We start from the raw sequence: 14517 nt of genomic DNA on the forward strand, positions 1-14517 counted from the left end.
GACTGATTTCCCAGAGAGTCATCATTCTTCCTGCGTATTTTATCTAACTTCCTCTTTGATGTCCCTTTTCCTGTGGGAACAGCTGGAGTTGGAAGGATGCTCCTGCAGGGACCCAGTAGTGACGTGTGTGTGTGTGTGTGTGTGTGTGTGTGTGTGTGTGTGTGTGTGTGTGTGTGTGTGTGTGTGTGTGTGTGTGTGTGTGTGTGTGTGTGTGTGTGTGTGTGTGTGTGTGTGTGACGCATACATGTGTGTGGCGTGCGCTCGTCTGTGTGTGTGTGTGTGTGTGTGTGTGTGTGTGTGTGTGTGTGTGTGTGTGTGTGTGAGAGAGAGAGAGAGAGAGAGAGAGAGAGAGAGAGAGAGAGAGAGGAGAGAGTTAAAGTGAGGTAAAGGCAGACACCTCAGAGACACCCGTGAAAGTTCACAGACTGTCTGTGGCATGTATGTAATTATGTAATTCGCTCTAACAGCACACACCTCGTAAAGCGTATATATAAACACACCCTCAGATCTCCTCCCTTAACTTCTTCACAATCACTTTCTCTATACACCTGTGGATCACCCAAATCACACGGGCTATGCAACGAACATTCACATTAAATATTAGACAGATTTCACTTCCAGACCGTGAGCCCCTGGGATGCTGGGATGCATTTCAAAGCCATGCCTTCCGATGCACGGCACAAGACTTGATCTTTCTTTACCGAGAACAAACAGAAGAAGCCCAAATAGCTGTCATGCCTATCTCCGCCGTATAATAGCCTCGTCCTGTTACCTCATTCAGCGTTTGGCCTCTGTGAGTATTTGGAGTGATAGTGAATGGACTCGAGCACGTCTCAAATAACAAATAGCTCCTGGACATGTACAAGATATCGCCTTGTGATCTATTGTGAGGCGTGCGCATCTCAGCCTTATACGTTTCAGAGGTCACATTTCTAAAAGAGTACAGGTGCCTTTATCAGGCTTTGAAAAATGTCCTTTTTACGGGGGTTGGGAAGACAGCCCTGTTGGGCATTTGTTGTCTGTCATGAAGAGAGACATGAAGAGGACAAAGTGGAAATTTCCGAAGCAAACAACGCATAGATCGATTTACTTGACACAGCACATATTGTATTACTCTAATCATCGTGCTGGGGACTTTCATCACTGAGATGTTTGAAATGGTAAAAAGTAGATTGCATTGACAGATAAAGTAGACACATAAGTGACACATAAGCTTGAGTACAATGACCAAAAAAAAAAATCTAAAAGCAGTGCTGCCTAGTGGTCAGTCTAATCTAATTCTATCCAGCTATTAAATCAAGGCCTTCTCAGCTATCCAAGACATCTCCCCGGGGTCTTGTTAGGGGCAGCCCTGGTTCCAGTACAGCACCGGCCGTCCCCATTCACTTGCATTGCTCCCTCTGCTCTGATGCTAGTTCAACTACACGTATCAGAGGGGGAAACATGTCAACACGAAAACTGATACAGGAACAGTGTGTAAGTCGTTTTGAGTTTGCTGTAATCAGCTGAAACTTGATACCACCTCCACGACTCACAAAAAAGGGAGCCCTCTTGAAGCAGGCCCTTCAGCCTTCCTCTGCTGGCATGCCTTTGTGATTCTGCATTCTCCCGTGCCAAATTCTGAGGCACAATTAATTGGCCGCCTCCAAGTCCCCTGGGACGTCCGTAGTGGGCCCAGTGTAACTCGATAGCCCACACCAGCACACACTGTAAGATCCTGATGATTACTAGACATCTGCACCTGCGGCTAGCTGTTTGACATTCACTTACAGCTGTCTGAGTTTCGTATTTGTTATATTTTATTTTTTATTGTGTTATACGTATGTATAAAACTGCATGTTAGCAAGGCGTATACAAAGTTAATACCTACGAGAGTGTTCTACCCTTTATGCAAAAGTGTATTTGCCTGATGAAACTGATTCTGATTGTCGGATTCCCAAAGAGGTACTCCCCTCCTTCTCACTCTCAATGTTTTCAAAACATCCCCATAAATTATTTTCCAAGGACATTTTTGTATCGTTTCTTGGAGTTGAGGGAGGAAAAGAACTTGACATCTAAGCGGATGCAATGGCACCTAGTTAGACCAGGAAGCTGTAAATATCTCTCTGATTGGATGATTTACGGGAAACATTTTTCCAACAATTTCATGGTAAATACTTGATGGTCAAACTTCAGCATTTTTATGATTCTAGCTGTGAAATGTTATGCTTATGATTCAAGCGGTGGTTTAAATTAAAACACAAGCCAAACTATGCTGAAATCAAACCACCAAATGTATTGTGTTTTCTGGCATGATGTCAAATAATATTACTGCGCATACCACAGATGCTGGCTATCGCACATGAGAGGACACTAGCATGGGCTAATGCGGACTCTCAGACTTAACAACCAGATTGTTTGTGTTGGGTTGCTAGGGTCAAATCAAGGTTTAGCAAAGCGTGTGTCAGAGTAAGCCTTATTGCTGAGGGAAAGAGACAAAACATTGTTTACATTATTGGACATGAAAAGTCAGTTAATCTGTCAAATTGAAATGTCAGTTATTTGGCTATCAATTTCCTTTACACTTTTGCCCTCTTAGAAGTACTCAGTGGTTATGACAACAAGTGGTTTAGTTGGCTTTTGTACACAGTAAAAAAAAATGTTAGGAAACACTGAGAGAGTACTCTGAGACAAAATACAATCTAGAAGATGGTAAAGCAACTCTCTAAGTGTTGAATTAACACTATATGTTTTTCCTGTCTAAATGGGAGTGGGGAACCCTTCCTTACTCAGCTGTCCATAACTCACTCTATTGAATTATTACCAATACAGTACTATGTAGAGAGAGGTCCGGTCTGTGTAGCTACATGCTGTATATTGCAGTGGTAAGGAAGAGAGGCTGAGGTCGCTGAGATGAGAGGAACAACACTGGGCTGTTTCTTTCCACAACCTTTGCATTGGCTCCCTGAAAATTCCACACAATGCTGAGTTTTCACTTCTCATATGCTGAGTCTAGATAGTGAAACATGCAGTGTTAATTCAACACTTCTTAGAGAGTACTCTGGGACCAAATACAGTCTAGAACAGTGGTTTTCAAAGTGGAGGCTGGGGACCCCTGGGGGGCCGTGAGGGGATGTCAGGGGGGCCATGGCAGGAAAAATATGGCAAAATAAAATGAATAGCTTAATACATTGCCAAAATAATCATTTTTATTGGAATCATTTTCTTTTTTCAACATGTTTATGTATTATGCTTTCTGTAGTACTTGAATGGGTTCAGAATGCACCAACTTCATCGAGTTGTGAAACCGATTGTACAAAAATATTGTGTGGCACGGCCCATGTTGGGGGACCTTGGCTGGAATCTACCGGTACATGGGGGGCCTTATCATAGTAAAGTTTGGGAACCCCTACTCTCTAGAAGATATAACATCAACTCTCTAAGTGTAAAAATCTACAGGATAAAATCTTCAAATTCACTTCAATTACTATTCAGTCACAGTGATAAAACCTAAACTTAAAGGAGCACTTCTGCCAATTTCAATATGCTGTTGTATTGCTCACACTACCCTTGACTTGTCAGTACCCGGTGCTGCATTTTTTGGCTCAGCCCTTTCCGAGATATGAGCTATTGGGGGCAGCTTTTGTTTAAATTTTAAAAAAAAAATGGTAACATAGGCCTACTCCAAATATTTCAAGTTCGACACTTTCAATCCTATTCACAATTAAACGTGAGAAAACCCATGCAAACATACATTGATCCAACCCTCTTATGATTTCATTAACTGTGCCCCCGCAAAAAATTAGAACAGGGCTTAGATTTTTTTGGGGGGCTGAGCCCCTTTCGCAAGAAGAAGGCCCGTAATACCCTCCACACATGTGGCTAAGTGGAGACCAATGGAAGAGTGCCGTCTGGCACCCCTTGAGACCCCCAAACGGCTCATTGTGCCCCAAAAGATTAGCGCCACAGGGGGGCTGACTATTGTCTGTTTGTCTCCGGGCCGCTCTCTGAATATGAACTCGGGAGCAAAAACGAGGGAGGGGCTTCGGTGCTTTACATTCACAATGAGCACCACAACAGACGGGACAGCCTGAACATTTAGCACTCTTATATTATGATTTCAAACCTGGTCCTGCTGTTTAGAGCTCCCCTAAGGCTATTGTGTCGTCAGGCCATATATAGAGACCGACCAATTAGCGAAAACTGGCAACCTTTTTTTTGGTAGAACAATAAATCAAAAAAAGTTTTAAAAGTCTTGATTGTCTATTTCATATTTCCCCTTACAACTAATATCTCTTTGAACTTTAAGGTCATTTGCTATTTATTGTCATATTGCTATTGAGTCACTCACAATACGAACTTGGTGGAATAGTCTACTACAGTATTGTGGGCAGACTAGCTTCATTGACAGTAAATACAGTACAGAGCAACAGCTGTCATGCTTGTGGGTCAGACTGTTAGAGACACATTGTGAAAACATCACTTCTGCAACCACACTGTCACTAGGAGGATGGAGGGATGTATTTTCTGAAGCGGCTTGCCAGATCCTTTCAACTCGTTCCCCTCAAAAAGCCCCGCACAAGAAAAGCCTTTTCCTCTTCCTGTTTTCCCAAATAAAGCGCAAAACAACATCGCTTCGCAGACAGCAAGAGAGAGAGAGACAGAGAGAGGGAAAGAAAAAACCATTTCAAACATATCCCTCACAAAACAGGAATTCCAAGTATCTGGCACAGTTCTGTATGAACGAACGCCCCCCAAATCAAGGTCTTGACAAAGGAAGCAATAGCTACCCCAAAAACACCAAGGATCAGAGCCTGTGTGTTCCCATGACAACTGAAAGGGGGGCAGGAGGGAGGGAGGCTTGGAAGGGGGTGCTCGAGTGTCCCCATTGATTGACCCCCTGACCCCCAATCCCTGTACTGCCTTGTTGGGACCCCTCTGATGCATTATAAGCCAATGATGGTGTGAATGGCTACAATAAGACACATGCTTGTAGGAGCGGTTGCTGTGGCTCTCTAGGGTAAATTATGAGGGGGAGGAGGAGGTGGGGGTGGAGGAGGAGGAGGAGGAGATGGAGGAGGAGGAGGAGGAGGAGGAGGAGGAGGTGGTGGTGGAGGAGGTGGAAGCCTTCTGCTCTCGTATATCTGTCACAGGGCTTTTGTTCTCCAGGCACACTTCTCCACACATAGTCTGCCACTTTATGGCTTAGACCGCGTCTCCACTTCACAGAGTAAACTGACTCTAAAGTAGGGGACCGAGAGCTGGTCTGCTGGCTTTGCTTGCTGCCTGTCGTCGAAATCTAATGCAGATAAGACGGAGTGCCTGCAAGACGCAACCACGTCTCGGAGGTAATGTCAACAGCGGGTCTTTCCATGGAAAGTTATACGGGGCCATGTTTTGTTAAGTTATAACAATAACGTGGGAGTACAAAATGAGCGCACAAAGAATAAAATAAACAAGCGAGATACCTTAAGGTTACACGTAAGATGAAACTAGCGTTGTTCCGGGCCTTTCACAACATGAATCATCAAGGCACACAAATGGTGAAATGCATTCCCTGAAGATATGAAAGGTGAGATGATCCCGCTTATGTAAAAAGAAGTACAGTACATCTTTTCTACTTTAGAAGAACGGAGCACGATCAAAGCAAAATAAAATCCCTTCTAAGTGGAAACACTGTGATGGCTTAGCAGTCCAAATGAGTGTGCCTTACAAAATCATACTTGAGAGTTATCTTTTGAGGCAATACTCTATGTGAGGATTATTTTTTGCAGACCACCGCTTTCAAAGTGGCTGCAGTATTAGTATCGGTATCAGCACTTTGGTGTTGTGATCCACCTGTTCTCATACCCATGTTGTCGCGATAACAGTACACTCTGCAAAAATGAACACAACAAATTTGCATTTTTGTGTATCCTCTTTGTACAGATGGTCCCACCGACTGGCCCATTCACTCATTGCTACAAAGACGCAACTACATCATAACAACATTGCTATAACATCAAGTAACAGATTAAGACTTGGTCATTACAATTTTGGTGACAGTAAGGTTATAAAACAGGTTCTACGCAAAGGGGTTAACCAATCACATATGTGAGCAGGAGAGCAGTGCATGGGTACTGAGCCATGCTCAGGCTACCGCAGTCACTGGAGAGGGCAGTGGAGAGCAGTCATTCAGTCATTGTGTCCCAACCTCCATAGATCTCTTGTAAATAAGTCTTTAAACCCCCTCTTGCACCGTCCCTCACCTTTGACAAATCCTATACTTTAATGATGGATGTTTAGGGCCTTATCACCAATTGACGTCCTGTGCTGTACACAGATAGACCATCTACCGTCTGCCCTGCTCAACAAACCGCTCTCTGTCTAACTGACAAAGAGCACGGACCCAGGACACATGAATGACTACAGTGATGACTGGTGTACGTGTACCTTGTTACCCGGGAGACATGAGTGACTATTGTGACGGCTGCTGTACGTGAACCTTGTTACCCGGACGACATGAGTGACTATTGTGACGGCTGGTGTACCTTGTTGTAGTAGTGCACCTGGACCTCGTGCCACTGGCCATCGCTCACCCCGCCGGGGATGAATGGAGACACCGTCGTCTTGCTTTCCCCTGATAAAAACATAACAATGATAAAACAATGGCATTAGCTTATTACATTTGTTCATTTGATGAATATGGTCCTGGAAAACCATAAACTCCTGCAATGACCATTTCGCTTTAATGTATTTCACAAAATTTCCGTCATCAGGTAAAAAAACTACATCGTTGTGTGAAATTAGTCCAGAACATTCAAATAATTGGTGCCTTAAGTCTGGACACGTAAACAAAATGAGCAAATGCCGTATTGGTTTCCCCAGGTAGAACATACAACACGTGCAGTATATTCTCCTTTGATACCATGTGCAACAGTCATGGACATCCAGTACTAAAGAGGGCATCTGCATTACTGAATGTACTGTAAGTCTGAATACATAGGCGAAATGAATATTTGAAGAGTTCAGATGCAAAACCCCCTTCTGAAAAGTGCCTTTTCAGAAATTAATCTTAATTCATTTTTATTTAATAAAAAGCTATCAAAATTGCATATTTTTTTATTTTATTTATGTAATATAACTATTTATATGTATTATCAAGTACATGAATGTAAACCAAACCAACAACCGGGTTCTCTAAAAATATAGAAGTGCAGGTCTTCAGAAATAGAGTAAGGGGGTTTGCATCTGAACTCTTCATTTGTACACCTGAAAAATCTTTCTATGAACTGAAACGATAAAACAAAGCAAATGTAATGTAACATAATCTGGGGACATATAATTATGGTTACAGATATAGTGAGTAAGTGGATATAGTAACTAATCTTATATTATAAAGTATTCTAGTCAAAGTCAAAGTGAAACGCTTAAAAGAGACATTGTCTATGTGAGCAGCCACGGGGCACCCCCTGCACATACAAAGATGAGGTAGAACTCCTGAGAAAAGTTATTGCAAGTGATCGTTTAAAAATTATTTGAGCATATTTGTGTGAAAGTGAGTAAAAACAGTAATTGAATCTGTAAACAAGGAGTATTTCATTAGGTGGTAGCCCTTCCTGATATTTGGACACCAAAACCAAACTCCCAGGCATGATTGAGGTTAATGATTGGTGTGTGGGACGGCTCTGTGTGAGTGAGCATGCTCACTGAGCCCTGACACACAGACACCAATTTGAAGCGCCTGTTTGCTTTTCTAACCCGACAACAATTATCAAGCCATGAGATGGGCAACCGACCCTCGACCTTAGCGAGTGAAGCTATTATCTCTCCTTTTTTATTAAAATTCCTCTTCTTCAATGGACAATGGGATTACTCTCAGGGGAGGCTGGGGAGTTTAATGATTTCTCCGGCATGGAGCCTAAAAATGCCCTCCCTTTCTTGTTGTCGCACTGTTTTCCAGCTCTCAGAATGACCTTCACCGTTGACTGATTTAAAATGGTTGTCCTTTTTACACGACGAGTGAAGCAGCTGACAAGACAATGTAGACTACAGTAGACATGGAATTTTCACTGTATATCTTTTGTGTGCCGGCCCTGAACTTTGAAGTGGTAAAGCACCACTTTGCCCCAAACACTAAAAAAACACCAATTTACAGTATACCTCTTGATTTATAGATAGAAGTACTACACAAAAATATGCAATAAACTAAATACTGTCACTCAGCTGTTGTCTCACTGACATCACTGTCAAACAACTTTGAAACAACATACAAGTATCACACACTGAGAACAAAGCATCATTTCAAAGCATCAGAAAAATTAATCAATAACGACGCTTTGGAGCATTGGGGATGTTTAAAAGAAAAAAAAAAACATATGGTGCCAAGAGAGAGATCGGTAACAATAACATCAAGTGGTGATGAATTTGTCTGCTCCATTAAGCCATTTAAAGTGCTTTTAAATGTACATCATGGAACTCTAGCACTGTCATCCCCACCCCCCAAGTCCATACTCTGAGCCAACAACCCCCCTCCCTCTCTAGGGAAAATGGTTCAAGGCGCTTTTCCTGACAGGCCTAAAGAGCAGCGTGGCTGGCACAGTGTTTTGGGCACTAGCCCAGGGTCAGGGAGAGAGGGAAGGTTACAACAACAAGTAGACAGGTAGATAAAGGAAGTGTGGTCCACTGCTCTTTGGCCAGCTGCTTCCTCCGCCAGTGCATTTAACAACCCCGTCATTGAGGCCTTCGCCCCCCTCATTCAGACCTGCTTTCAGTCATCACTCCCGGCAAACCCCCCATTTCTCCCAGACATACTGTAGCCTACATACAGACACAGACATACTGTCCACACAAAAGCACAGACGGACAGACGGACGGACAGACAGACAGACAGACAGACAGACAGACAGACAGACAGACAGACAGACACACACACACACACACACACACACACACACACACACACAGCAACTTCCAACACAACTTTTGTGTTGCTTTGCCCTCTTATCTTCCCGTGCCAGAAAGCAGTGGTATGTCCATCCAACGTATGCTATATTTAAGTAACAAACACCTCCGCTACACCGCCCCCAGTAACAGTATCATGTGCAGTGTCAGGGGTGAGACAGGAGTAATCCTGTGGTTGAGTTACATAAACTGACCCCTAAATCCAGACCACCACCCTCACTCACTCCTGCTCTCTCTTCCCCCTCTTCCTCCCGCTCTCCCTCCCCCTCTTCCTCCCTCTCCCTCCCTCTTTCCTCCCTATGCTCACCTGCCGAGAACGTCAGCTGGATCTGCTCATCGGAGATCTCCAGGGCGATGAAGTCGTGCTTCTCGTTGAAGCGGCCATTGTAGAGCAGCAGTGCGTTCCTCTCTCTGGTGGCGAACCTGCAGGAGGGAGGAGGAAGAGGAGCAGGAGGAGGAGGAGGAGGAGGAAGAGGAGGAGGAGGAGGAGGGAGGGGAGGAGGAGGAAGAGGAGGAGGAGGAGGAGGAGGAGGAGGAGGAGAGGTCAAGAAGCATTACTGTTATATATTCCTTATTCCAGACCTCTGTTCTCTGGCGGTGAACCTGCATGCAGGAGGAGGACAGGAAAGGTCTAAGACAGTGGTTCTTAACCTGGGGTGCGGGCACCCCCTGGGGGTGCGCCAGAGATTTCAGGGGGTGCACGGAATTGTGTTTGTGTTGAGGTTGTGACCAAAATTTTGCTTGGGAACATTATAATTGGGCAAAATCAAAACCAAATTAAAACATGTTCTGGTCCCTATGCAAAGGAATTGAGGTATGGCTAAATGTCTCAAACAGGAAGCCTCATCTCTTAAATCATTTTTAGTGCTTGTTCACACACAGAAGTTTGTGTTGGGGGTGCGCGGCTTGTCTTGGGCACATGTAAGGGGGTGCTTGAAGGAAAAAAAAGTTAAGAACCACTGGTCAAAGACCTCACTATTCACCAATCTAGACCGCTCTCTAGATCGCTCTCTAAGGAGAGTTCAAGGAATGCCCTCTGTCTAGTGGTGAACCTTGAGTCAAGGGGAGAGGAGAGGTCAGATGCCCCACTCACTATTCACTGACTATGCCATATTCCAGTAATCGCACTCTCTAAGGAAAGCTAAAGGAATGCCGGAATGTGGTGAATGTGGGATGAGACCATGAGACGACTGGAGGAAAGGAGAGACAGATTGGGAAGGTCGGGAAAAAGAGAGGGAAGATCGGAATGGGGAAGTGACGGAAGCAGAGAGTGAGGATGGACAGATCGACAGGATGAGAGGAGAGGGCAGGATGAGGAGAGGCTCGGAACAGATTTTTTTGGGTTGAAGGGAGGAAATTTGTGTGCTGATGTTTGGCAAATTGTTAATTCCCAGTTGTCCATGTGGCACACATGTGCACATGTAACATACCGTACGCACACACACACACAAACACCAGCACACGTACACGCACACACGCACACAAACACCAGCGCACGCACGCACGCACGCACACACACACACACACACACACACACACACACACACATGCACGCACCCACACGCACGCACGCACATACACACACACATACACACACACACACGCACAGACGCACCCACACACACACACACACACACACACGCACACGCACACGCACACGCACACGCACACGCACACGCACACGCACACACACGCGCGCACACACACACACACACACACACACAGGGGAGTTGAGTTGGAGCGAGGTGTCAGTGTCCATATGGCCCAGGGGCTCATCCACAGGAAACAGTGGCGGCCGGCACACAAAAGTCCAAACGCCGGCAGACCGGCTGTGTTCTAGCACCACATGTCACTTCCTGTTTTCATGTTTGCTAGCAAGTGTGTGCCCTGGAGGACCACGTCAGGACTTTTACTGGTTTAAATCTGATCATTCACATTTTATCTCTAAGCAGGCCTAGACACAAGGCATTAGGGCAATGCCAAGGCCCTCACATCGTCACATTTTGGAAACTACTGATCATTTCTCGTTATAATATTAAGGGCCAGCAGATCACCTTTCCATGTGGTCAAGTGAATTACAGGTGAATTTACCATTTGAAATAGTATGCAAAATCAGACACACTTCAGTACATAGCCTACTGGTGTATTTGATAAATAGTGATGAATGGATTAAACATTCACAGCCAAAAATGAACGTGACGCAAGTGTACATGCATGTGTGGGCAGGATACCAACCCCTCCCTCTGCCTGTCCCTCTCCATCTTCCCTGCGTTACTCAGACCCCAGCCGTGCTATGCAAGGATTTATGAGCACCTGCGTCAATTGAGCTGTGGTATCTCTTGGCGAGATCTCTCAGACAGATCATAGCCTATATATGTCTGACTTATGATGTGTTGCACATGGGATAAATCTGTCTGGACACCTAAAATTCCTAAGAATGTTCACATAACATAAACTCCATATGTGGTATGAAATACGGCAAAAACATCTCTTTCATATATAATAATGTACAGTATGTATACTGTATAAGTATTAGGCAATGAGGGAATACAGTGTACCCTATAGCAGAGTTTCCCTCCTACACGTACCCTCGGTGGGTGAAAACCACTGTCCTGCAGTATCGCAACACCTTTTTAACTCAACAGGGAAAACAGAACCCTTCCTTTGTGTTTTCAGCATTATAGTTTTTTCTCAGGACATTTTGCCAAATCTGAAACTGATACGTATTGTTAAAAAAATCACTGGATGACTGCAAATACTTTTTTATAGGTCACCTGTGTTCTGGTCCACTGGACAGATCTGTCCTCCCCTGCATTACTGGGAGGTTACTCACACCGGCAGGACTATGCACCGCATGTAGGGAGAGATGAGTAAGATGATTCCTCCAAAGGCACTGCATGTGCCTCAACATGTCGTACCATCCAGAAGAAACCTGCAGCTCGCTATCCTCCATCTATTTATGACCACAGCTATCCCAAATCATTGCCTTATCACGGTACAGGATCTTGGCAAGACATCTTGGGGGAGAAAGTTGATAAGACGGTGAACAGGTAACTTACTGTATGAGGCTAACCCCTAAAGACATGGCCTGTATTATTATAAGTCAGAGCCAGAACAGCTATGACCAAGGTGTAATGAGTACAGAATCTCTGCAATATCATAGTAACGCTGTCAAAAATGTTTTTAACAGTGAAATGTTCCAGAGGTGGAATGGGTGCGTTAAGAGGCTAGAAAAAAAAACAAGAAACAACACGCAGGTTGGAAGATGAGGTGACTCACCTGAGACACTAACCCTAAAACTAGTGCACTAAGGCTACAAAGAAAGTCAGGCAGGTAGGTGGGTTTAGCTGACTCACATGACAGACACTCAACCTACAAATAACAGACAAGCAGGTAGGTAAGTAGGTTTATCTGGCTTGAATGAGAGAGCCAGAGAAGTGGAACAAGGCAGGGAGGTACATGACTACACATACAGGTGTACACACACACGAGATAGAGAGAGAGAGAGAGAGAGAGAGAGAGAGAGAGAGAGAGAGAGAGAGAGAAAGAGAGAGAGAGAGAGAGAGAGAGAGAGAGAGAGAGAGAGAGAGAGAGAGAGAGAGAGAGTGAGTGAGAGTACCGGTACTATGGTAACAAAGAAACAGGTAGACAGGCAGGCAGGTAGGGTGAGTGAACTCACATGAGAGAGACGGTGAAGTGGAATCTCTGCTTGAGTCCTCTGAAGGTGACAAAGGAGTGTCCGGGGAAGCTGCGGGTGCTCATCTCACAGTAGGGCTTCTCATACTCGCCATCGGGACACTGGCACATGAAGCCCCCCACCAGCAGGTCCACGCAGCGCCCGCCATTCTTACACACGCCTGGCACACAGCGGCCTGAGCGGGCACTCACCTCACAGTGCTCACCTGGAGGAGGAGGAGGAGGAGAGGAGGAGAGGGGGGAGAGGGGGAAGAGAGAGAGAGAGAGAGAGAGAGAGAGAGAGAGAGAGAGAGAGAGAGAGAGAGAGAGAGAGAGAGAGACCTTGTGAGGATGAGAGCAAAAAAAATCTAGCCACTCTGTCAACTGGTCCATGTAATGCAATCATTCGCGGGATTGAAGAATGTGTTTTTACTGTCCCATACTACCGGTAGATAAACACTGTAAAGCAGGTCAGACTGTGAAATTGTTACTTTAACTGGTTAAATATCATTGACTTCTTCTTTGTATGTTTTTCTCTACAATTCTATTTTCATATGTAATCTGTGCATTGGGGATGGGATTAAAGTGCATAAAGTTACGTAGAATGGAGTTGGGATGAATAACCAATGAGAGGCAAAGGTGGAGTATGCAACAGGGGTGGGGTAAAGTGCGGGAGGTGAGCATGAGGCTGAGGAGGAAGGCTGATTTGGTTGGCCTTTCAGATGATGGGAGATTGTCCTCTGACAGCGTTTGGGAGAGAGAGCACATGTTTGTGGGGGGTGGAGCCAAGACCGCTGCCCTGCTAGGGTGGATGAGAGGGATCAGTGGCAGTAAGAGGATGGTTCAAGCATGTGTGTGTTAGGGGGTGGAGTGGGAAGAGAGGACATGTGTGCAATGGGGGGAAAAAAGACCAAAACCAGCCACTCTGTCAGCTGTGCCCGAAGAATGTGATGAGAGAGTGGGAGACAGAGGACAACAGAAATGAAAGAGTGATAGAGATGGATTGAGAGATAGACAGACAGAGCTGAGACTACAGCCTATAAATTATACCATTACCATGAGATTGTCACGAATGGCCCCTAAAAATGTGAAAGCTACACCCTGCCAACTGAAGCCCACTGAACATGTTTTGACAGATGTAAGAAAATACTCAAATCTCTCTCTCAAACACCTTTGGCTAATAAATCCAGCACCTGTTTGACAGCTATGTGAGTGCACTCCAAAGTTCAGCAGACTGTCTTCACCACTCTCAGGGATCTCATTACTTCAGTCAACTAAAACACTTCTAAACCTCTATGCAAATATCACTCTCTAGCTGCCTGGCTGCCCAATTCCCATTTTGTGCACTTCGAGTGTTCCGTCATCTCCTCTAAGACTGGGTGATATGATAAAAAAAACACTTGATTTCTTTTTTTATGCATTGCAGTACCGGTATGTACAAAACAGAATTTAAAATCAAAACGGGCTCTCACTGACTGGACAACAAAAACGCATGACAACTTAACCTGTTAACACAGCATTATAAATTTGTTGTTACCAGAAAGGCAATGACGTTGTAATGCATCACTAAAGGTCCTGTGTTATCTCATAGTAGAGTAGTAGCCTACTATGGTAATTAACCCTTTATAGGGCAACCAAATTTCAGCTCCAGAGTGAAAAAAAAAGTTTGACAGGCTCCAGGCCACTGCTGATTGGTCAAATGTCAAGATGTCACCATCTGCCTGATTTCTCTTGATTCTTTTGATATAACCCTCTTGGGTGTACACCCTTGTAGAGAGGCATGGCATGGGCATTTGTGATAGGTGTGCAAGCAATCGGAACTGATCAAATATAGTCACTTGCCCTATAAAGGGTTAACCTTTCAACGATATGACAGCATGCCTCAGATGGTACGGCGTGCATTAGGGGGATACGGAATAC

The 14517-nt window shown here is 44.7% G+C and overlaps 1 protein-coding gene across 1 annotated transcript in view; it reads right to left on the reverse strand.

Moving 5' to 3' along the window:
* Positions 1-14517, reverse strand: part of celsr1b (cadherin EGF LAG seven-pass G-type receptor 1b) — an 82504-nt gene that overhangs the window by 43889 nt on the left and 24098 nt on the right. Inside the window, exons 3-5 of the mRNA XM_063197566.1 lie at positions 12602-12824; positions 9230-9345; positions 6510-6598 (exon numbers count right to left, since the gene is read on the reverse strand). Of these exons, the coding sequence (XP_063053636.1) occupies positions 6510-6598; positions 9230-9345; positions 12602-12824 (428 nt within the window). The remainder of the gene's footprint in view (positions 1-6509; positions 6599-9229; positions 9346-12601; positions 12825-14517) is intronic.

The sequence above is a fragment of the Engraulis encrasicolus genome, chromosome 4, assembly GCF_034702125.1.
Source record: "Engraulis encrasicolus isolate BLACKSEA-1 chromosome 4, IST_EnEncr_1.0, whole genome shotgun sequence".
NCBI lineage: Eukaryota > Metazoa > Chordata > Actinopteri > Clupeiformes > Engraulidae > Engraulis > Engraulis encrasicolus.